Source organism: Podarcis filfolensis, assembly GCF_964270895.1.
Source record: "Podarcis filfolensis genome assembly, chromosome: 8".
NCBI lineage: Eukaryota > Metazoa > Chordata > Lepidosauria > Squamata > Lacertidae > Podarcis > Podarcis filfolensis.
The window spans coordinates 64,248,850-64,272,749 of record NC_139611.1 but is presented as its reverse complement, the minus strand read 5'-3'; the positions used below and the strand labels follow the sequence as shown (position 1 = coordinate 64,272,749).

At 44.9% G+C, this 23,900-nt stretch overlaps 1 protein-coding gene across 2 annotated transcripts in view; it reads right to left on the bottom strand.

Moving 5' to 3' along the window:
* Positions 1–23,900, bottom strand: part of RPS6KA1 (ribosomal protein S6 kinase A1) — a 116,350-nt gene that overhangs the window by 63,544 nt on the left and 28,906 nt on the right. Inside the window, exons 4-5 of one of the 2 annotated variants that reach the window (XM_083627088.1) lie at positions 22,599–23,400; positions 4,163–4,207 (exon numbers count right to left, since the gene is read on the bottom strand). In XM_083627088.1, coding sequence (XP_083483214.1) covers positions 4,163–4,207; positions 22,599–22,670 — 117 coding nt within the window. In that variant the 5' untranslated portion in view covers positions 22,671–23,400. Of the gene's footprint in view, positions 1–4,162; positions 4,208–22,598; positions 23,401–23,900 lie in introns of those variants that run through there. The other variant, XM_083627090.1, reaches the window with a different exon arrangement.

The following is a 23,900-nucleotide window of genomic DNA, read 5'->3' as shown; positions in this document are numbered from 1 at the left end:
TACACACACATATGTTTCCTCTTTTCCATTCACGAGGTCATTCTAGACACAGCCAAATTTTTACATTAGAACCTTGTCTTTCTAAATAATCATTCAAGCACTTTCATTCCTTCTTGACTGTATTCATTGGCTTTAATCTTATTACATCCGTCAATTTGGCCAGTTCCAAATATTCACATAATTTACATAACTATTCCTCTTTGGTCGGTACTTGATTACCCTTTCAGTACTTAGCCACCAGGATTCTCACCGCAGATGTTGCATACAGAAAGAATTTAGTATTTTCTCTAGAAATATCACTATTCAATATTCCCAAAAGGTATGCTTCTGGTCTTTTGCTATGCACCTTCAGGGGCACTTTAGGTGCTATGTTGATGTTGTGTCTGCTACCAGTGCTGACTGGTTACTCATCAGGAGTTAAGGTTGTGTCAAACCTTGGAGGTTACAACTGTGTGAGTGAGTGGATGGAAGTAGTTTTACATTCTCCAGATTGAGAGCCTGCTCTGGTATAAAACTGGGCGTCTCCCAGATGAGAGATGGAGGAATGTTAGCTGGTCTAGTGGGTGTGAAGAATGAGCTCATCTATGCTTCAGAAACGGGGTGAGCATCTTACAAGACCTTCCTTTGCAGCGTTCCTACATATGTTGCAAACTGTTTCAAGGCCTTCAGACAGTCTCTAAATGGAAATCATAAAATTAATAAACCAGTAAGCTAAGCATCTTTAGAGGCAGTCTTGCAACATGGCAGGGAAATATGGCTACCTTTGGTGGTAGATCCTGGAGGTCATTAAGGGCAACAAACTTTGAAAGCAAACAGATCTGACCCACTGAACTCAATGCAAAATGAGAAGTTTTGCAGCATATGAAGTGAATTGGAGCTTGAGCTACAGGAAGACTTTGTTCTGACTCATTTCACTGGACCTTGTGCAGGAAGACAACATGCCAATATATTGGTCTCCTTGTTAAAATTAGCAGGAAAGGGGGTGTTATTTGGGTTTCAATTAAATAAAAAATAATTTTATTAGGCAGTTGTTTTCCCCACTAAGAAGTCTCCAAAATATGATGAAGACATATTCAATTTTAAGGTTCAAGTCAGCTATCTCAGAGATTAAAAGACTACAACTTTTTTTTAACTCTGCAAGTTCAGAAACGTACAGAGGATTTGAAGCCCAAGCACAGTGGACACACAGAACCTCAGAAAAGCTCAGAGAAAGAACAGTCTATAGCTAGTTTCACAGTTAACGTCACCAAAATGCTAAGAGGGAAGAGGTGCATGAAGACTGTTTTGAGGATTGTCCACCATCTTCCTTGTTTTTTATGAAAAAAATAAATCAAAGTCAGAAGCTCCTATTTCTAAAAAAGAAAGAAAAGGTGCCAAGCTAAAGAATGCTGCCTGGAAAAACTACTAACCAGATAGAGACATTTGTGCACAATTTAAAATAAAAAGTTAATTTCAGGCCAGGAAGCAGGCAAACATCCTACCAGAACTTTGAAAGTTCATTTTTCAAAAGAACTAGTTTTAGTTTGACATGTTCCAAAACAAACTGGTTCCCATTCCCATTCGTCTCTTTACAAAACAAACTAGTTTGGGTTCATGTTCAGTTCACAGATCAATTCAAGTTCATCCAAATGAACCTCAGCAAAAAAATAATAATGTTCAGCATTCAGAACATTACAAGCTGCTGTGCTGAAAGGATAAAATATACAGAAGATTAAGAAAACGTCAAAACACAAACACAGTGGAATGTGAATTGTTTAATTTACATTCCCCAACAATAATGACCTTTAAGGTTAAAGACCCAAAGAGGGGGGAAAAACAAAAAAACAAAACACATGCAAGAGATTGAACTAGAATTTGTTCAAAGTTCTATCCCAAAATGAACTTAATTCACATTCATTTCACCAGGCTGTTATAGGAATTACTTTCAGGTATAGTTCAAAGATTTTTGAAGTAGGCAGTGCCCTTGTGGGCAACCCACCTACGGCACTGCCTCTGCCGCTCGTGGAGAAGCAGTGCTGGCATCAGCGCTGGTTTCAGGCAAGATTACACTGATTTCTTGCGAGAGCTCACTGAAAATCACCATGATCTCTCCCAAACCTGGTGCCAATGCTGGCGCCATGTCTCACCAGAAGTGCTGATGGTAGCAGAGCAAGACTGCACTTCCCATTTTGCCTCAAGTGGCAAAAAAAGATACACCACCTCTGTCCTAGTCTTAGGGGAAAGAAATTAAAAGACCCTTCTCTCAGATATAGCAAAAGGGGCTGCCTATGCTTCCTCTATTTTCAAGTCACTTAAAACTTTGGAAAAGAGGTCAGTTCAGTCAATGATCTTCAGCTGTTGAGTCTGGACCCACTACTAGGTCATGGCTTGATCCAAGGTGGGTCACAACCGGAGCATTACCACCATGCAAATATGTGGTAATAGACTGAGAAATGGGTCCCCAAATGCATGTTTGGGTTAAAAGTGGGTGCTGGGTTTGAAAAGGTTGAAGATACCTAGGTTGAGTGATGGTGAAATTTGTAAATTAGCACCTTTTCCAAGTGGGGGAGGCAAGCCTACAACCTTCAGTGTTGTTGGAGTAGAACTTCCCCCATCTCTAATCATTGGTCATGCTGGCTGGAGCTGTTGGGCGTTCTGGAGGGTATCACATTGGCTATCGTGCTATACAAATCTTCTCTGAGGCTGGCGCTGTAGGACAAAGTGCCCTCTATACAAGTCAGGCGGAATCTTGTGACACCCACTAATCTACGATTTCAGGAATAAAGTTAGAAAATGGAGTTTCAGTGACTCAAAAGAGATAGGAACCTCACCCTTAAAGAAAACAATCCCTAGTCAACCAAACAATATTTTAAACGAGTGGGGGATACTTTTACACAAAAGTCAGGCAGCTGTTATTAATGCGCACAGACAGTGTAGGGACCCACATTCTCAGCAAATCCAAAATGCTAGCCGCCATTTCCTCCAGTCTCATCTCCCCTTCTGAAACCCCCTTCTGATTCAAGAAATCATAGAATTGGAAGGGCCCCAAGGATCATCTAGTCCAAACCCCTGCAATGCAGAAATATGCAGCTGTCCCAAACAGGGATCAAACTTGCAACCTTGCCATTATCAGCATCACGCTCTAACCAACTGAGCTATCCAGGCTGCAAGTAATCTGAACATCTAAATCATGGAAGCCGAATAAGCCAAGGATACAACAAAATGTGTTTGCATTCATTTTATTCAGACTATCAAGCACACACAAAAACTGACACTAAGCAGCTACAGAACCACTGGCTTCCGAAGGAGAATCAGAACTGTGGCAGCCAATAATATAAAGGACTAGTACTCAGAGAATGAGTTTATTATTGATATGTAGCATATGGGGATGTTTATGTGTTTTAATCTCTTTTTCATTTACTGCTGATTCCAATTGTTTTTAAACATGTTTTAGTTATTTGCTTTTAACGGTTTTGATTGATTTTAATCTCCCTCGTAAACAGCTTGAAGATTTTGTTACAATCAAGTGGTATAGAAATTTTGTTAAATAAATGAAGGATTCCTCCCCCCCCCCCCAACACAGCCCCCTGAATACTGAATAAATTTGTGAGTGGATTTTTGAACCTTGCTGTGAATCTTGACCACCCGCCCACATCAAAACTGAAAAATATTTTCTGATTTCTCATCATCACTCATAACTGCAGTTGTTACTAGCTTTCTAACCAATCCTGAACCTTTCCCCAAAGTTGTGCTTCCGTTGCAGGCAGAGTGCATTTTCCAGGCGTTGCATATCTTAGCAAGCCCACCATCCTCCATGAGTGAAGTCACACACAAGTAGTTCAAAACTTCTCCTTGACAAAGGCAAGGCAATTCAGTGGGAATGGTGGAGATCCTCAGTTGGTTAAAAAAGAAAGAGTGTATCAGGTAGTAAAAAATATTTGTGATTTGAAAAGGCAAATACCATCTCTGTCAACACACCTTCTGGGGAGGCAGGGGGAGAAGCAGTAGATTAATTAAAGCCACAGACTAATCTATCACTAATTTCACTCTCAGTTGTGCTGGAAAAAAACACACCAGACACCAAAGTCACATAGAGGAAGAGTCTGGAAGTGACGCCATAGTGAAACATCCAAACCAGCATTGTGTAATAAAAGCACAAAAAGATTCATGTGTACGGTTTTACCTTCGGCAGAGCTCCCTTTTTTCCTTCTGGAGCAGCTTGTCCATTCTGTAAAGCAAAAAAGCCAAACTTCCCATTAGTAATATGTCCAGCAGCACCATCCCTTGCTATACAAAAACAGCAATGATCTAAACACCACTTGATGATCTTAACAGGCTCCAAGCCTACTACAAGCCTTAGCATCTTTCTTCAAAGCAGTTTACAAAATGAATAAAGCAGTAACATTATAAGCAAATGAATAGTTAAAAACAATTATTTAAAATGTTCAAAAAATAACTAGGTTTTACAATAAGCTAAAACTGGATTAAAACACATGCCGACATTCTACATGCCTGGATAGGCAAGCCTAAGCAAAAACGTTTTCAGCAGGCGCCAAAAGGAGTACAGGAAAGGTGTCTTGCCTGATGTCAATAAGCAAGGAGTTTCAAAGTGTGTGTGCTGCCACGCTAAAATATTGATTTCTTACAAATGTGGAATGAGTATCATGCGGTACTTTTAACAATGCAGCTATTTCCAAGAGACCAGGACCATGTAACAAAATACACAAATGTGAAGAACAAGTTTTAACCCAAAGTGATCTTGTACAACAGTGGTGTGTTATGGAAAGGTAAAGGTAAAGGATCTCTGGACGGTTAAGTCCAGTCAAAAGTGACTATGGGGTGCGGCACTCATCTTGCTTTCGGGCCGAGGGAGCCAGTGTTTGTCCACAGACAGCTTCCGGGTCATGTGGCCAGCATGACTAAACCGCTTCTGGCATAGCGGAACCATGACGAGTGCACGGAAACACCGTTTACCTTCCTGCCACAGCAGTACCTATTTCTCTACTCATACTGGTATGCTTTCCAACTGCTAGGTTGGCAGAAGCTGGGACAGAGCAACGGGAGCTCACCCTGTCACGCAGATTCGAACCGCCAACCTTCTGATCGGCAAGCCCAAGAGGCGGAGTGGTTTAGACCACAGCGCCACCCACTCCCATGGGTGTGTTATGATACTCTTTTCAGTGCACTAAGCAAATCCTTTCCTTGCTGCTGAGAAGAAAGAGTTAAACGTAGTTCAACATCTTAAGGATGACTCAGCAGAAAGTAATCTGGGTAGGTGTGCCATAGGTAGCCAAGGCAGCTGCCGGAAGCCCCTTTTATCAACACTTCCTCCCCAGGCGCCAGGCAAGAACAAAGTCAACCAAGGAGAACTGATACTGCCAAAGTGGGCAGTGGCTTCTCACATCCTGGGTTTTAACCAGAGACTTTATTGCAAAGCTCTTACCCCATTTTATTTCAACACTTATAAAGCCTTGATTCCAACAGCAACTCATTAAGGAAACAAATATATTTATCAGTTGCATCATTTTCTACTCCAAAAATCCCAAACAACATACACCTGCACTTCTAATTTACATGAAAAACATTTTAACCAAATCTGGAAGTGGAAAGGCAACTCGGGTATAAATTCTTGAAGTTACAATTCAAATATATACCGTATTTTTCTGTGTATTAGACGAGATTTTTTGACTCAAAAATCATGTAAAAAACCTGGGGTAGTCCTATACATGGATAGTGGCGTGGAAGGGAAGCTGCGCCTGCCAGCCAGATGGTTGGCGGGTGTGCAACTTCCGCTGTGGGAGGCGAGCGCTCTAAGGAGTGTTTCCCGCAGTGGCATGGAGGGGAAGCGGCCCACGCTATAGGGAGCTTCCCGCCCTCAGTGGCGGGGGGGGGGGTTGTGGCGCCCCACTTTGCCAAACCCCAGCAACGACCCTGCTGGGGTGATGGTGCGCATGCAATTCCCCCTAAAAAAAAGTTCAACAACTTTGGGCCATCTCCCCTCATTTTCTTTAAATTTAGACCCCCAAAATAGGTCTAATAGGGGGCACCTTATACATGGAAAAATATGGTAGTTCTATCTACGTTGCTTCTTGCTGCGTAGAAGAATTCTCACTGATTTTCAGTGGTGACTCTGGCTGTCTTGTCCTCCCTAGAAGCACGCCCCCCCCCCAATCCAATCCAGGAGAAGAACTGGTAACAATGGCCACGCTCACACCATACAGTTAGAGCAATATTATACCATTTTAACAGTCATGGGCTGTGGTGTGTTAAGGGTACTGACCTCACTAGACCTACGATTCCCAGCACCCTTAACAAACTACAGTTCCCAGGATTCTCCAACTTCGTTAAAGTGATATGTATTCAAATGTATGGTTTGGGTGTGACCCAAACTCAAAATATGAGGTGAGGTTCAAACTGCAGACTTGCCAAGTCTACAGCTTAGTCTCTTAACCATTGACTATGCTTTATTTCACCTGCAATGTAAGAAAGCAGTTTTGCCAAGAAAGATTCACCCCACAAACTGTCCCCCCCCAAAAAAAAGGCATCTCTCCAACCAATAAAACAAACTCAGTTACCCAACCAAGCCCAGGTGGGTTACATAACTTCCCACTTGAGGCTGCTGAATTTGGAGAAGATGTTTATCTGGGGAGAACTGCTGGTTAAAGCTCTTTAATTCCGCATAATCCTCCATGCAGACAGAAAGCAATCTGCTGAACTGGACCATGGAAGCCAAAGAAAGTTCTAAAGCCAAGCAAAGGGGATCCTAGGGATTCAACACAGGAAATATGAAACCAGACTGCTGCTGCTGTTGCCATTAAGAATAGCCATGGCATCAGCCATGGAGCACTGGTCAAGCCCCAGACCACTGGGAAAGAGGAGAAATGGGAGTGTGATAGCTAGAGGAGACCCCAACCACGGGATGATCTGCAGGAGGCTAAGCAATAACCCTTTCTCCCAACTTCTTCCAGGAAGTTGATTAAATCACAGACTTGCAGGGGGGTCTTTTAGGTCATCTAGTCCAACCTGTGCCCCAATGGAGTAAATCCAGAGATAGAACATCACCAACAGATGGCTTGGCTGGCCTATGCTTGAACACATCCAGTGATGGAAAGAGCCCATCCACCCAATTCAGCAACAAAACAAAACAAAAACTAATTTACTAGGCCCATTACAGCTACGTACACACTATACATTTAAAACACTTTCTCCTCCAACAAAGAACCTTGGGAACTGAAGTTTATCCCTCAAAGCTATAATGCCTAGCACCCTTAACAAACTACAGGTCCCAGGATTCTGCCAGGCGGGAACTGCTTTAAATGCATGATGATGAAGGATAGTCCATTGTAGGACAGAGCACAAGGCCCTACCAACAGCATGATTTAAAGCACATGGCTTCCCCTAAAGAATCCCAGGAACTGCAATTTGTGTTGAGATATATATATGGTAGCTCTGTGAGAGGTAAAGTACAGTTCCCAGGAATTTTTAGGGGGGAAAGCTATGTGCTTTAAAATATATATGGTGTTCATGTGGCCCAAGTCTTTGGCCTTTTCTATGTGAGTCTCACTGTGCACAAGAGATCCTGAACATTCAATTTATGTGGTAGGTGTGTTAGTCTGCTATAGCAAACATGCACATATACACACACAAATTTTGTGACACCTAAGAAGAAATGCAACACAAATGGGAACTCCAAAACAGAATTGGTATTAGGAACAAAAATCAATGGTGTACTGTAGACGCATCCAATGAAAAGAGGCAGCAGATCTTAATGTTTGATTCTCAGAAGTTCCCAGAAGAATTAATTCCTTTTCTTCAAGAAGGACTAGCAGGGTCCAAAAAGCATTGCATCAATAGGTAAAGGTAAAGGACCCCTGGACAGTTAAGTCCAGTCAAAGGCAACTAGGGAGTGCGGCGCTCCTCTCGCTTTCAGACCGAGGGAGCTGGCGTTTGTCCACAGACAGTTTTCCGGGTCATGTGGCCAGCATGGCTAAACCACTTCTGGCGCAACCAACGGAACACTGACGGAAACCAGAGTGCACAGAAATGCTGTTTACCTTCCTGACACAGCGGTACCTATTTATCTACTCATGCTGGTGTGCTTTCGAACTGCTAGGTGGGCAGAAGCTAGGACAGAGCAACGGTAGCTCATTCCATTGCGCGGATTTGAACTGCCGACCTTCTGATCAACAAGCCCAAGAGGCTGAGTGGTTTAGACCACAGCACCACCCATGTCCCTAAATTTCTGTCAACCCCATTGGTTTCTGTTCCTACTCCCAATACCTTAAAGAGCAGATTTATTGTAGTCACAAAATTATCTCTCCTTTTCTACCAGTTGCAATTAAAAGAGGGCCGCAGCTCAGTGGTATAGCATCTGCCTGGCATGCAGAAGGTCCCTGGTTCGATCCTCGGCATCTCCAGATAGGGCTGGAAATGTCCCTGGGCCTGAGTTCCTGGAGAGCTGCTAACAGTATAAAGACAGTACTGAGCTAGGTGGTCCAACGGTCTGCCTCTGTATAAGGTGGCTTCCTATGCTAGAGGCAAAGGTGGCTACTCAGTGGAGTTATGCTGCAATAAACCTGTTTGGTCTTTGAAAATTACCAGAAAACTCGTTTTCTGTTCATTTAAAATGAAGCACACAAATAAGAACTTCCAGTGGGTTGTGTCCTCTGCTGATTAGAGCGTGTTAATGCAGAAGTGGGGAATTTGGATTTCCCACTTTGGGCGCCAAAATGTTCGGGGCTGGGCCCTATTTACAGGTGTACAGCAGGGTGGGTTGTTGCTGTTTTAAACCCACATGTGTTTCTTGGAAGGGGGGGGGGAGAGAAAACAGGCTCCCAATTAACACAGAGAGCTTTGCCTTAAAACCCCCTGAAAGTGGGTCAAAATGCAACACTGCCTATGGGGGCATGAGGGAATCCACTTAGTAGTAATAATGTGTCGAAATAAGCCACTTAATATTGGAGAATTGAGAAGTTTTAATTAATTTTTATTTATTTTTTTCAAGTGTGAGGGTTGTGTATTTCATTAAAAGCAAATTCATTCCAGCTTGAAATCACCTGGGGTTGGTTGTGTAATTTTACATCAGCTACACTGCTGTTATATTAGCATAATAAAGCGTCAGCATGGTCTGAAGGCTGTTTAGCAGTTTTGAGGGCAAACTCATTTGATTCCTTTCCCCCCTATTGCTTCCCAGTCATTGTTATCAATAGGTTTAAAAAAACACAAAAAAACACACGAGCCTTGGGAAGGTTGAAGCATTCAAATTAACCATACAATGAGACACTAGGAAATAAATAAGGTTCAATAAATCCCTCAACTATGTACTGTTTCCTTACAGAAAATTAGCCCTCCAAAGGTACACCCCTTTGAATGGCTTAGAAAAGAACAGCTGTACCAAAGCTCACCTGGTTTGCCACACTACAGTTTGCCACTGCTGCTGTCATCAATAGCAAGACCCAAACTTCAGTGCAACTTGTAGCATTAATCATAATTTACTAGTGCTAGCACAGTCCTTTGAAGAACCCCAGGGGAAGAACTCCCTTCCACTAGTGGAGACAATTCTTTTATGTCTCCCAAAACACAGAAGAGCTGCCTTGTCAGGTCAGAAGATGAAGATTTTTCCAGTCCATATGTGGGGAACATTTTACAGCCCAAAAACCACATTCTTTTCTGGGCACCTTTCAGAAGACCGCATGCCGGTGGTGAGTGGGCCAAGAAGTAACGGAGGGTGGAGCAACAACTATGAATTTTACCTTTGTAAAGTAGGGTAGCTTTTATACACAGCTCCCTCCATCCTACATCCAGACAAGCAAGAAGCTTTGTCAGAGTTCAAGGACAACATCCAATCCAGGCAAAAACACTCAAAGTGGAAAAGAAACAAGGTCAGTGAGGGGTGTGGCCTGGGGAGAGTTCCAGGGGCCAAACAGACAGATCTGGAGGGCCACATATGGCCCTTGGGCCTGAGGTTCCGTGTCATTGATCCAGTACTTTACTGACTGCATTTGTGCCAAACTCAGATGAAACTCATGAGCATTGCTACAACTTGTGGTAATGAATCCACAGATTGATTATGCATGGTCTGAAATATTAAGCATCTGGACAGCAGGCCAAAACTGATGACCAGAAGAATCACATAGTGCAGCTCAACTTTGAACCTGGCTCAATAGTTAGATGGGCAGCCACTGCAGCCAGCTAGATGCCCCCATTAGCAATCTGGCCACCACATTCTCTACTAGCTGGAGCTTCCAAACAAGACCCAAGGGCAGTGTTACAGTAATCCAGCCTCAAGGTGCCTAACACATGGGCCACAGTAGTCAGGCTACCAAATGCTAAAGCCACCTTCACTAAGTTGGCACCCTCCAGATGCTTTGGACTACAACTCCCAACAGCCCCACCCTGCAAGTTGAATCAAGAGCTCTAACCCCTGAGATGGACACAAAACACATGCACAAACACGTAACTAGTCTCTAAAACTGAATCATTAATACCTGAATAGCCTGGGAATTGCAAATACTGTATAACACTTCCCCCCCCCAGCGCAACTGTGATAACACCCCTGCCTTGTGACTCACTGACACCCAAAGGTTTAAGAAAACCTTGTTAAGACCTTCATGGCAAGGATCCCAGAGCAATTTACATAACTGACATTCTGGTCCAGGGTTGCTACCTTTGGTGGGGTGGGCAGAGCTCCCCTGCCTCTCTCAGCAGCATATTTAGCAGAAATTCAGCAGGTAATGCCTCATCCAGCATGGATCAGGAATGCTGCACCCATTGGATTTCTCCCTGCCATGCAGAAGTTATAAGTGCAGGAACAAAGATTTGTTTAATTAATTAGGGATGGATGGCAAGGGCATCTTCTGTCACTCTGGGGTCAGGCTGTGATCTGCAGTTTCCTGTGCCCCAGCTATGGGAAAACATTTTTCAGCCCAAGGGCCACATTCCTCTCTTGACAACCTTCCAGGGGTGGTGGCTTTCCAGTTTAATAAATCTGCAGTGGAGAAAGGCATATGCACGAGAGCAGTCCACTATTTTATCACCCTCAGAAACTGGGTAAGTTCACCAATTCAGCAGGAAACATCTGCTCTCTTTTTTCTGGCATCTCTGCAGCCACCGTTCCTCTTGCACCCCCTTTTTCCACAAAAGGCACCCCAGGGGTGGAGAAATCAATTTGAAGTAGTTCAAATTGCCTGCCTGCCTTTCTCCTTTTGCACCTTCTTCTACAGCAGGCAACCCAGGGGGTAGAAAAATCAATCAGCAGCCTCTCGTCTCCTGCCAACATGCCTTCCCCCACACCTTCAGCTACAGACTGCATCTCTTCTCAGTTTAAGCCCTTCCCCTGCCCACCTATGCTCTGGATCTCTCTAGCTACCCCTTCCTTTTGAGTGCCTTGCAGCTGAGCTCCTGGGTCACTTCTGACACCTTGTAGCATCTCACCAAGCAGGGCTCCTGCCTCCCAGGGAGTCACACTTTCCTCTCAACAGAGACTTCTCACATACTCTGCTTGAAGTTGTTTCATTTCACTGAACCACTGGTTCCACTGCTTTATCTGTTGCTCGATTTGCTGCTGGATTTGGCCCAGCTGCTCAAGGGGTGTCACTACTCCTCCCTCCATTTTGGCTCAGGCACACCTAGTTCTCAGCTTCCCCTGCAGGAAACACAGATCCCACTTCTAACACCAGTCTTACATGCCATCCCAATTTCCACAAGCAGTCCAAGAGCCCAGGGGTTGCAGGTGCACTTACCAGGATCCATGTTCCCTTCGGGGACAATGAAACACAAGAGAGACTTGTAGTGTCTTTATGATATGTGCTTTTATTTGCACATACAGAGGTACCTTGGTTTGAATGCGTTTTGGATTTCAAACATGTCAAACCCGGAAGTGCATGTCCCGGTTTGCAACCTTTTTTGGGATTACAAGCCTTTTTATTATTATTATGAACAAAAAAATTTTGGAGGCCCCATTGGTGAAAGCGCGCCTTGGGTTACATACAACCTGTTTTGGTTTACAAACGGACCTCCGGAACAGATTATGGTTGTAAGCCAAAGCACCACTGTATATACAACCTACACCTAGATGGAGGGATTGCAAAGCACTCACATCCTATGAGGGGCTTAAGGACAGCATTGGATTCAAAGGACAGCAAAAAAGCATCCTCTGGGTTTCTTAGTTCCAGCCTATCATCCCCAAATCACATGGAGTTCTACCCCTCCTTCTCCCTAAACGACCCCAAGGAGCTCCCCCACCCCCAGCTGAAACCCTAACCTGGCCTTTGTCTGCTACCATTGGCCTGTGCCTCTGCTACTCAAAGGGGTGGGGGGAGGGCTCCACCTCTCTGCTGGGCAGCAGTATTTGCATCCCCAGACTGTTCTTAATGGTCCAGTACTCTGCTCTCTTTGTTTCTTGCTAATGGCCCATCTTCTTTCAGGTCACTTTCTGAGCACAGAAAACTGGTTTGGCCTGTCTTTTTGACACTGCTAGATTCAGCACCTGCCAGCTTCCCTTAATACTCCTGGCATTGATTTATTCATTGTTATAACACATTTAGGGAAATCTGGTCCCCAACCCCAAAAAACCATCTTAACATCATAAATAGTAACATTTCTGGCCTTACAGGCATGGCTGCTTCATGCACACCTATTTGCTAGAATACAACTACCTATGCTGAAAAATAGCATTCCTGTCCAAGCTCTGCTTTTTGGCAGTTTCACATTATGGATTGTGCCCCCCCCCCGGGGGGGAGGAGGTTTAGACCAATTCCTACATATCTTCTTGCATCAACGCAAAGAGTTTGTAGGAAAAAATCACTGCAAGTCCCAGGGCAAGTGAACAGCTCCCCGCCTGGGCCAATCCTAGGATTTTATGGCTGTAAGGGATCAGAAGGTCACTAACACCCACTCTTAAAGCAGATTATCCATCTATCAGCCCTGCCCACACAAACCAAGTTAACTCCGGTAATCCTGATCACACAGCATACCGCATACAGAGAGCCAGAGGGAACAACTTATATTCAAATTCCCTCTGTGACTTGGCGATATGGCTCAGTATTTCTGGCACGCACAGGGCATGATCCCTTTTTTCCTTAAATGGTTTGCAGGGGATTTTTTTTTAAAGAGAGTTCAGACAGAAGGTACGGTATATCTGGAGCTGGTGGGGGGAACCATCACCACAACTTTCTTTCTTGTATACTGCCTCAAAACTGTTGTGTTATGGGGCAACATGCAAATATCTTTCATAAATATTATTTAATAGTTATTTAAAATTTAAATATTATTTCAATATTGCTTCTGGAGGTGGGTGTGGGGGATGGTTGAGTGTTGATTGTTGCTTCTTGTATAAAAAAAAATTAAAATAAATAAATAAAAACCTAGCAAAAACCATTTGTGAAATGTCACTCCAAATCATGAAATGCACAGTGGGTGGGTGGGGAATGAAATTCATTCCGTCTCCCCACGGAATTGTAATTCTTAAAAAAAAAAAGTTGGAGCTACTATGGACCTCTGATGAAAGATTTTTAATATCCACAAACAATGCCCAGAATTCTTCAGGGTGGGGTGCAGTGGGGGAAGCCAAGATTATTAAAACAGTATGAAACAAGACAGAGAATGTAAAATACATATGTACCAAGATCCACAATGCTTCTTAGCGTGCGTGAAAATGGAATTAAGGAAGTGGTGGTGACACAAGGCAAGGGATGATGAAAGCCAAAGTGCTTTGTTTTCTTGAAATACTAAGCGTTTGGCAAAGGGATGTGCATTCAGCTACACAGCAGTTGTGAAGAAATTTCACTTATTATATTTTCTTGAAGGTAGCAATAAAGATGGAGCCAGGGAGGAGAAGTACTCCCATCATTATCCCCCCCCCCGCTATTTTTTACCAAGCCTCTCAACTTTTGTTTGCTGTCAACTTATCAAGAGAAAAGAGAAAACCTATTATCTCCTGCTTGCTTTTGGCACTGATAGAAATTCTGGATCCCTATGACTAAAAAGCAGGAGGATTCAAACAACTTAAATTCCAAGTTGTTTGTAACAAATGAACAAAAAACCCCCAACTATCACTCTGCATTAAATTCAAGCCCCATTAAACAGCCCTACTCAGAAGGCAGCCAAGCTGCGGCGCTTGCAGAACTGAGACCTCAGTCAGGAAAAAATGCACGGCTGCCTGTCCAGCAGGATTAATGAATAAATCCCAAGCATGACAAAAGCCTTGCATGTCACAGAGGCTGTCACTAACCTTTCTCCTGGTTACTGGAGTGAGATTCCTGATAACTAAAGTTAAAACAAACCCTTTGCACTGGAAGAAGAAAGCAACCACCCCACCCAACTCAATAGATTGCTACTCTCTGTATCAGGTCAGGCTGTTGGAATTATATAGCACAGATGGGGCCTAAGTAGACCCACTATCCTGCCACTTTGAACCATTATGGCTTCCCCCAAAGCATCCTGGGAACTGTAGCTTGTTATGGATGCTGAGGGTTGATAGGGGACCCCTATTCCCTTCACAGAGCTACTATTCCCAGAGTGCTCTAACAGTCAGTCCCTCTTTCCCAGGGAACTCTGGGAATTGTAGCTCTCTGGGGGGGACTGAGCTATCCAGAAGACCATCCCAAGGAAGCCCCAGAGCAGTTTCCATGCTTCCTGACAGCACTCTGCCCGATTTGACAGAAACAATAAGAGGATTCTTTCTGTGACCATTCCCCCTCCCCGTCCCCCTGCCACAACTTGTTACTTGATGCTCTGGCCTTTTCCAGATAGCATGGATAGCACGCAGGGAACGAGGGACAAGCTAAACACAAAGCCTGACATAGCACTAGGGGAGGCAATTAAACAACTGCGGAGTGATGTTCTGAAACAGAGACAAGAATGAAGAGTTGAAAGGGTCACCAAGCTGGAAAAGCAAATAGCTTCCCAAGAGTCTAGATAGGCAAAGACCTACATTTTCCAGCCTTGCGTGGCAAAGGTGGTTCCCCCCTTGGGCGTTGTTAGCTGTGGGCCTGGGAAATAATAATAATAATAATAATAATAATAATAATAATAATAATAATAATAATAATTATTTATTATTTGTACCCACCCATCTGGCTGGGTTTCCCTAGCCACTCTGGGCGGCTTCCATAGAAACCAAAAATACACTAAAATATCACAGATTAAAAACTTCCCTGAACAGGGCTGCCTTAAGATGTGTGCCCCGAATCTTTATCTGAGCACTCCAAGCATTATCAAGCAGGTAGTACACTTTAGGGGGAAACTGAACCAGTGTTGATCTTGATTACTGGGTAGGATACTAATTTGGGGAAATAAATCAACTTAGGGTGTTATCCAGAGATTGGAGGAAAATGAATAGGAGTAACTGAAGGAGGGTTGAACTGATTTGGAGCAGGATCTGCTGGGAAATTGGGAGAAAATGAACTGAAGATGAACTGATACAAGGTGGGGCAAAAATTAAAAGCATACCTGGGGTGATCTGGACATGAAATTACTTGGCTTGCTTTCTGTGACATTTAAAGGCTCAGCCTGCATCCATGCATATAAATTAGCACTTGCATGTTTTATGCATCCCCCCCCCATGCGTTCATGCCCTTTTTTTAAAAAAAAATGACCTAATAATGTTCCTGCTCCCCACACCAAGGTGCCACCAAGACGCAGTCCTCCTCCCGCTGCACAGAGATGTCTACATTTTTTGTAAGCTAGTAAATCTGCCACCATGCCCACATGTCAAAAGGAAGAGCTCACTGCTATTATGGACTGCCCTAGAACATTTCCCATAACGCTTCACAGCATGAGATACACTGAACTGTAATTCGTGAAGCTGGAATTGGGGGAATTCTTGGTGGAACCCAATCATCGGAGTTGCTGCTCTCAGCTATACTCTGAACAATGCTTGCACAAAGAGGAACAGATAATGTGAGAGCTGGAGCTGTTCTATCGCCAGTTTATAGGGTCAGCAAAATCAAAGTGAGTTTATACCACCTGGAGCTGAAGGTAGTGGGGCTTCCATGTTTGAATGTTGTGTACACAACAGATTTCTCTTTTCACATAGGAAAATACCACATTTTGGATGTTTATGTGAAAAGTAGACTTCACTCATTTGCCTATCACGCTACCACCCTATTTGCAGGAAAGTTTTGGGTTTTTTTAATGCATTGGAATTTAAGAGGAATGGCTGTAGCTCAGCGGTAGAGGATTTGCTATTCATGCAGAGGCCTTGGGTTCAATTCCTGGTATCTCTGAATAGGGCTGGCAATGCCCCCTGCCTGAAAACCTGGACAGCCCCTGACAGTCAGTGTGGACAGTACTCAGCTGGATGGACCAATAATCTGACTCTACAAGGCAACTCCCTATGATCCTCCCTAAACATGCAACCCTGTCCTTACTGCTTAAAGTAGCGCTCTCTAGGAAAAATACCAGCACTGAATTCTGTGGATTGTATAAAGCGTTCCCTAGATATGCAGAATGATGTGGGAGGGTGTGTTCACAATGTTTGGGGCTGTGCCACTTGATGCTATGGTGGTAGTGATGGAAGCTTACGAATGCTTTGCACTTTTTTAAAAAAACCCTCTGTACATAAAACTAGCACATCAGAGAGAAAAGGTTTTGCATGCAGCTCCTCACCTGCAGTCTAAAGTAGCACAGTCCAGAATGCCCCCATACCTTTCCCTTGAATGGCTCTCACAGGCAGGCACCCTTTTACTGTCATGCTAATCCCCACACCTGTCATCTGCCACACTTACACAGAGCACAATCATTTCCCCTCCTGATACTCATCTCACGCCAGGCAGGCAGCCAGAGTTTCCAGCTTCTCCCAAACTGAGAATATAGGTAACATTCCCCTGTTATGTGGTGAGTAAACAAACAAACAAACAAACAAACTCTCTTTCAGCAGTAAGGACATTAAAGAGGACCCCAAGTCCAGAGTGGCGAAGTCCCAATCTGTATGGAGTGGTGCCCTTTGGACTGTGTAAAGGATCCTACTCCAAAAGCTTAGTTAACCTAAGGGTCAACTCAGCCCTTAGGGCTACTGTTGTTTGTGACAGAAAAGACTGCCAGCCTTTACTTTAAATGTCACAGTATTTGAAGGGACTGAATTATTTATTTAATGAGGCAACATTATTCTTTTGAAGCAAAGAAAAGAATTGGAGGAAGCCCACCTACCCCCACAGGGCAGTCTGAGACAAACACAGCAGGGTGCATTTCTTCCTTTTCCCTTTCCCTAATGTAAAGCTTAACCACTCCTTTGGTTATTGCATTGAGCCAACTGGTTAAGAATAAATAGTAATAGACAGGGAAAGTAGTGATGCCTTTAAACAGGCGCGTGCTGGCAAAGGTTGGCAAAGCCAGGTTTGAACAGATCAATGGCTGTTCCAGTTGTGTGTGCGTCAAGCCAGTCCGCCTGAAAATGAACTGTGTATTTTGCAGAAAAGTCTTGCAATAAAACTGCAGTTCTCATAAGACTAGCTGTATCTCAAACAACCAAAAATGTATTAGCATAAACCAGGTAATCAATAGGGTAAACCAGACAGTCAACAAAGGGGATAAAATGTGCCATTCACCCTCCTTTGTATCCTTTCCTTATACAATACAAGGAATCAGACAAAACTGAAATCTACAAATAATGCCGCCCCACATTAGTGCTTCTAAGCTGGGTGGATAGGGAAATGGTGTGCAACATAATTATGGATATTACACACCCTTGTACATTTTGCATGCAACTGAAAAAAAATCCAATGTTCTTTAACTTAGTAAGATGTCCTTCCTTCCTTACCTCTCACGAGCCATTTCCTCTTTCTCATTCAAGAAGCACCCTGGGTGCCTTAATTAACATAAATCGAAGCATTGTTTAGGACAGGGATGGGGCTCTCCAAGCCTGGGGGCCAAATGCAGCCCTTTAAACTACTCTATCTGGCCCTTCTCAAGGCCACACCTTCTCCTAAGCCACACCCCTCACCAACCATACTTCCTACCTCGTGTTATTGCTTGGCTGAAATGTCATTTGTTGCTTGCTTCACCCATGTTTTCCTTTGGTCCCACCCACCACTGGTATGTGGCCTCAGGAAGATCTCCCAGATGGGAATGTGGCACCTGAGCTGAAAAGGTTGCCCCCCTCTCAGTGTAGGCTTCTAATTCTTCTTTGCTGAACATTCAAATTCTTAAAATTTATAAAAGAGGCAGAATGCTCATGCTATGTCAGGTTCCTGCTAACAGAGATGGCTGGCAGTAGCCAGCATGGGCCGCATAATCAACCCTGCTAGCTTCTTCTAGTCTTCACAGTAAGGAGACACTCCCACTTTCCAGGCAATAGTCTCAAAGTCCCGAGTGTGTTTAACACTCCTGAACCAACAGCCTAGGAACTCCTAGACACACAGCCTAGGGCACTGGCCTGCAACTGGTGGGTCAGGACCCACTATTGAGTCACAGCCTGATCTAAGGTGGGCTGTAGCAACAGCACTACCAAAACAAAAATATGTGGTTAAAATAAAAGGATCCCCAAATGCGTGGTGGGTCCAGGTCTGAAAAAGTTAGAGAAGCCTTGTAAATAAGCTCACAAACCTTACTAACCAGGAAAGAACAAAAGTCTTGCTACAACACACCTATTTGGGCTAACCCTCTGGAAATTGTTAACCTGTGAAAAACTTTATTAGCAGGCCAGCTTTATCATTAGGCAGAAAAAGGCAGCTGCCTCAGGCTAGAGTTTTAAATATAACCTCTTCAAAATAACACTACCGCCATGACTTTCAGTGCTCCACCCTAAGGTTCACCTTAACAGAACAACACACACACCCAACACACCACCCACATAAAGCACTAATCAAGATTTGCCTTATCTCTGTCCTAAATGAGACTGAGACTAGGAGCTTACAGCATAGCCTCCAGATTCTGCATGGCAGCAAGCACACTGCAAAGCATCAAAGGAGAACTGTCAGGGTTCCTTGCAACCAGAGCACCAGTATGCCATTTGCCAGACAGTCAGCCATTAATCAGCCCAATCCTATGCACATTTGATTCAGAAGGAAGTTAGGGCAAGCAGAAGGTCCCATATTCAATCCTAGACATCTTCATTTAAAAGGTTCAGAGAGCAGGATAAGAGGAAAGCCTCCCTCTGCCCGAGACCCTGGAGAACCACTGGTAGCCAGTGTGGAAAATGCTAAACTTGAAGGATGGATAGTCTGAATTCTTCATATGCTCATGTTCCCCCTTTGGACCATGATACTGCACTAGCTCATTCTTGTGAATTACAAAAGGACTGCAGAGCCACCTTGGTATCCTAGCATGGGTATAAGATTGATACACCCGCGACACAATCTTCACCATACATTTAAAGCACTCATACCAATAATGTTGGAACATTGTAGCTTGTTAAGGGTGCTGAGAGTTGTTCCCTCACAGAGCTGCCATTCTTACAATGCCCTGCCTGGCAAAACTCTCAACACCCTTAAGAAACTACAGCTCCTAGAATGTTTGTCGAAAGCCATGACTGTTAATGTGGTATAAGAGCAATATAATATACAGATGTGGCCCTGGTCTGCAGGTACAGCAGAATGAGAATCCTGAACTGGCAGAGAGGACTGTGCCACTTAAAGCACTACCTACCTTCATATAGGAACAGCACAAAAACTCCCAGCAGGTCAAAGGGGAGCAAGGTTCTGCAGAGCATTACCATTTTATAATGTTCTACTTGCGAAATGTTTTCCCCCGCCACATTGCAGGGTGGGAGAATTCAGAAGTGCATTCTGCCTGCAGTTGAAAGTGGTGTAAGTCCAGGACCAGCAGCCCAATACATTTTCCTGCCTGAGGTAAAGGGCAAGATAGCACCCTCTCATTCTTCATAAGAAGCCAACTAGATTTGCTGTCGAATTTTTCTTCAACACTGACAATGCCATCCAGTGAACCAGCAGGCAATGATTATTCTTATAATAATTATTATTAGTCACCCTTCACTCTAAGATTCCAGGGCAAAACAAAAACACAATATCAAAAACAGTTTATAACAACTTAAGGTAAAGGTAAAGGTACCCCTGCCCGTACAGGCCAGTCTTGACAGACTCTAGGGTTGTGAGTTCATCTCACTTAAGAGGCCGGGAGCCAGCGCTGTCCGCAGACACTTCCGGGTCACGTGGCCAGCATGACGAAGCTGCTCTGGCGAACCGGCACCAGAGCAGCACACGGAAACGCCGTTTACCTTCCCGCTATAAAGCGGTACCTATTTATCTACTTGCACTTAATTGTGCTTTCGAACTGCTAGGTGGGCAGGAGCTGGGACCGAACGACGGGAGCTCACCCCGCCGCGGGGATTCGAACCGCTGACCATGCGATCAGCAAGTCCTAGGCGCTGAGGTTTTACCCACAGCGCCACCTGCGTCATAACAACTTACAATCACACTTATAACAACTTACAAACTTATAACAACTTACAATCACAGAAATAAGGTGGGTCCTAAAAAATATACCACTCAAGTGTCAAAAGGCAGCATAAAGAGATGTTTCGCTGAAAGCTATATAATGAAGATACCAGAAGTACCTCTATGCTGAGGGAGTTCCACAACTTAGAGGCTGCCACAGATAATTCCTTATGCTGGGTCACTGCTACCCCCAAACTTCTGAAGGCAGTGGAGAAACCAAGATAGAGCAAGCAAGTGGAGCAAGCCAATCTTAACACCCAAGATGGTTTTGTAGGGGAGGAGTTATACTTCCCTTGGTCACTCTCTAACATAGCCCATCTTTCCATCTCAGGCCTCTACCACTGCATACGCCCTAGGGAGGTCACTTGGGTGCTGCTAATGCAGCTGTTTGACTTCACCCTCAGAAGTGCACTCCATTGTCTCTAGAGACAGACAGATGCCAACAACTACTACTTGCATGTGCAGACCAGATGCCTGATGGAGATGCCTGATCATTTGACCAAGGACATATTTAGAACCATTCCACAGGCTTTCAGAACAGCACCTTTCTATAACAAAGTAAAAAATGCAGGGGCTAGAACCCTACCAATCCTGGTTTGCGGGACTGTCACCCAGACCATTCCTAGGTGACAAGCCAAGCCACACCATGACAGACAAGAACACAAGTTCACAGTCTCAAGAGCAAATGTGGGTTACTAAGTTTAGAATGTTTGGCTAAGGTCCGAAACGGAGGTACAAATCCCCATTCAGCCATGAAATTCACTGGGTCATCTTGGGTAATCTTGGGCAATTCTCACCATCACACAAATTAACCCACCTAACATGGTTGTTGTGAGGCTAAAATGGGCTATCCTGATCCCTTTAGTTGAAGAGCGGGATAAAAGTGTCGCACATATATACCCAGGACACAATTTCATTAATTTGGATGAATCACTGAGCCCTACTCAGCCTGGCTCACCCTCCTCACAAAGCTGTAAAAGCTTGCATTTGCATTCCTATGATAGAAAATGAATTCTAAATATATGGATTGAGAGTTATGTGGGTTCCTTGCCTTAGATGTTAAAACATTACCACTTTGGGGTGGGTGGGGAACCCTCCAGTGTGTTTAGACTGCTAACCTGCTGCTTCAGAGATTTGCAATCCAATCCCCCTCCCCACTTTCCACCTGCCTTTCTATTTACATCAGATCTTACCACACAGCTGTTTCAGACAAGCATTAAATAAACTCTATCCGAGTCAGGCCTGGAAGCCTCAATTATTCATACCTTTGGAGCAAAGCTGGAAGCTGTCCTTAAAAATAGTTTGAGCCAGAAGTTTTGAGATTTCTTCTTTTTAAACACCTTTCTAAGGCCCAGATGCAAATCCACAAGGATGCTATTCCTCAAGGGGGCAAAGTTACAACAACCTTGGTGTGGCAAGCTAAGATCAATGCAGTGCAGTACTGCCTCAACCTCAGGGCAGAATGAATAAAATCCCCTCCAGGATTCTTAATGTTCAGACTCTTCCTGCTCTGCTTAAAGAGAATAACTCAATCGTGTCACGACAACTGGAAGTCTGCTTGTGGGCATGTTCAACCGAGGATCGGGAAAAGCAATCCTCTCTCTTCCTTCCCGCCCCCCCCCCCCGCCCTCCTTCAACTCTTTTCCAACCGGGGAAGGAAAGAAGGAAGGAAGTACCTAACCATTAGCTGCAGGTCTCCGACGTAACATATAAAGCTACACATTGATCGGCCCAATGATGCGGGTTGGGTTACTTTTTAATTGCAGGAAAGAGCTTTTTCTGCAATAGTTTCCAGGAGAGGCAAGCAACCGCTTTCATTGGGCCAAAGGACAAAGATAACGAAACTTACACATACAATCAAAGAGAATCCGACCCGCTTCTTCACAGATTGTGTGCCAACCTATGTAGTGACTTTTGCATGAAAGGGGCGGGGGGGGCGCTCGACACACTGCCACCCGCTCCCCAACTCACAGCAGCCCCACGACCCAATCCCAGCCTGCAAATAAGAGAGCTGGAACACGCGCGCTCTCGGTCCTTTGCGCGGAGGCGCAACCAGGAGACAGGCGCAGACGCCACTCCTTTGCAGGCAATCCTGGAAAAAAGTCACCAGGAGACCTTCGCCCTCCGAGGGAAGGCAGGCAGGCAATGCCCCACCGCTGCCTCCTTCGACTCACCTAGCGCCCCCCTCCCTCCCTCCTCCGGAGCCCCACCGCCGCCACCTCTCACCTCCGCGTCCAGCTCCATGTCCACCAGCTCCATGTCGGGCCAAGGTTCCGCTCCCAGCTGGGCAAGCGGCATTGCGGCTGCTTCCTCGGAGCCCCGAGAAATGCTGCAAGTCCGGCTAATAGGGGATCTCGATCTCTCCTTCCTCCGCCTCCAGCCGCGCTTCAGGCTTCTTTACGCGCGCTGCGGCGGAGCTGCGAGTAGGGCGGCCGGGCAGTCAGGCGCTGCGCTCGACCACTGCCGCCCTTCGCCTCTCGGCGCTGCGGGCTACTCGGGCGCCCGAAGACTTTCTGCGCCGCCGCTTGTTTCCCCCGCTCCACCAGCACACTCAGCGTCGGGCTCCGCTCTCCCCGGGAAGGAGGAGCTGAATGCCGGCCCCTGGCGCCTTATTGGCTGCTCGGCCTAGCGGGGAAGGAGAGGGTGGCTCCTCCTCGACTCCGGCTGATTCTCCGGCCCAGCCCGGGGCCCGCACGCTCCGGGGAAGGGCGGAGAGGAGCAAGAAAGCCCACCTCCTCGCAGCTGCTCCAGGTAGTAGTACCTCGCTTCCCCGCAGTTCCTCCTCCAAATGCTCCCGCCGTCGTAAATTCCCGATTAAGTCATCCATCCGCAATCGCGGCCGCCGCTCTGGCGTCTTCATCCTGCTGCGTGCGATCCTAAGCATGCTTGGTAGAAAGTCCGTTGCCTGCCTCCTGCCCGCCCATCCACATTAGATATCATGGGACTTACTTCCGTGTAAAAGGGCCAAGGAGTGCGCTGTTAGTGGCAGTTCGATCCTAGCTAAACCGTGTTTGCAGGAAATCAAGTCCTGTTGAATTCTGGGTGTTACTCTCAAGTAAGGAATCTTAAGTTTGATAACCGCGTAGAGCCAATTACCAGCATTCATTCCTTGTTAACTACCACGTTTTTTAATGACTAACATGCATTAGCCTGCATTCCTGTACAGATTTACCTGGGAAGTCATTCACATGGGACTTTTAAATAGACATGAATAGGAAAAAAGTCACATAGAAAGAAAAAGATACAAAAAAGAAGAAAAAAGAAGAATAAAAATACAAAAAACAAATAGATAAAAAAGAATTAAAAGAATTTTCTATTTTGTAAACTTATGTTTTTGTAAAATCTCAATAAATATCTTTTTTTTAAAAAAATAGACATGAATAGGATTGCACTATTCCTGTAGGGCAGCCTTTCTAGCACACTACTGCAGCTGGAGTTTATGAGGGCTGTAGTCCAAAGCACCTGGAGGGCACCAGGTTGGGGAAGACTGATGTAGAGCTAGGAGAGTGGGGAGGAACTTCTTGCAGC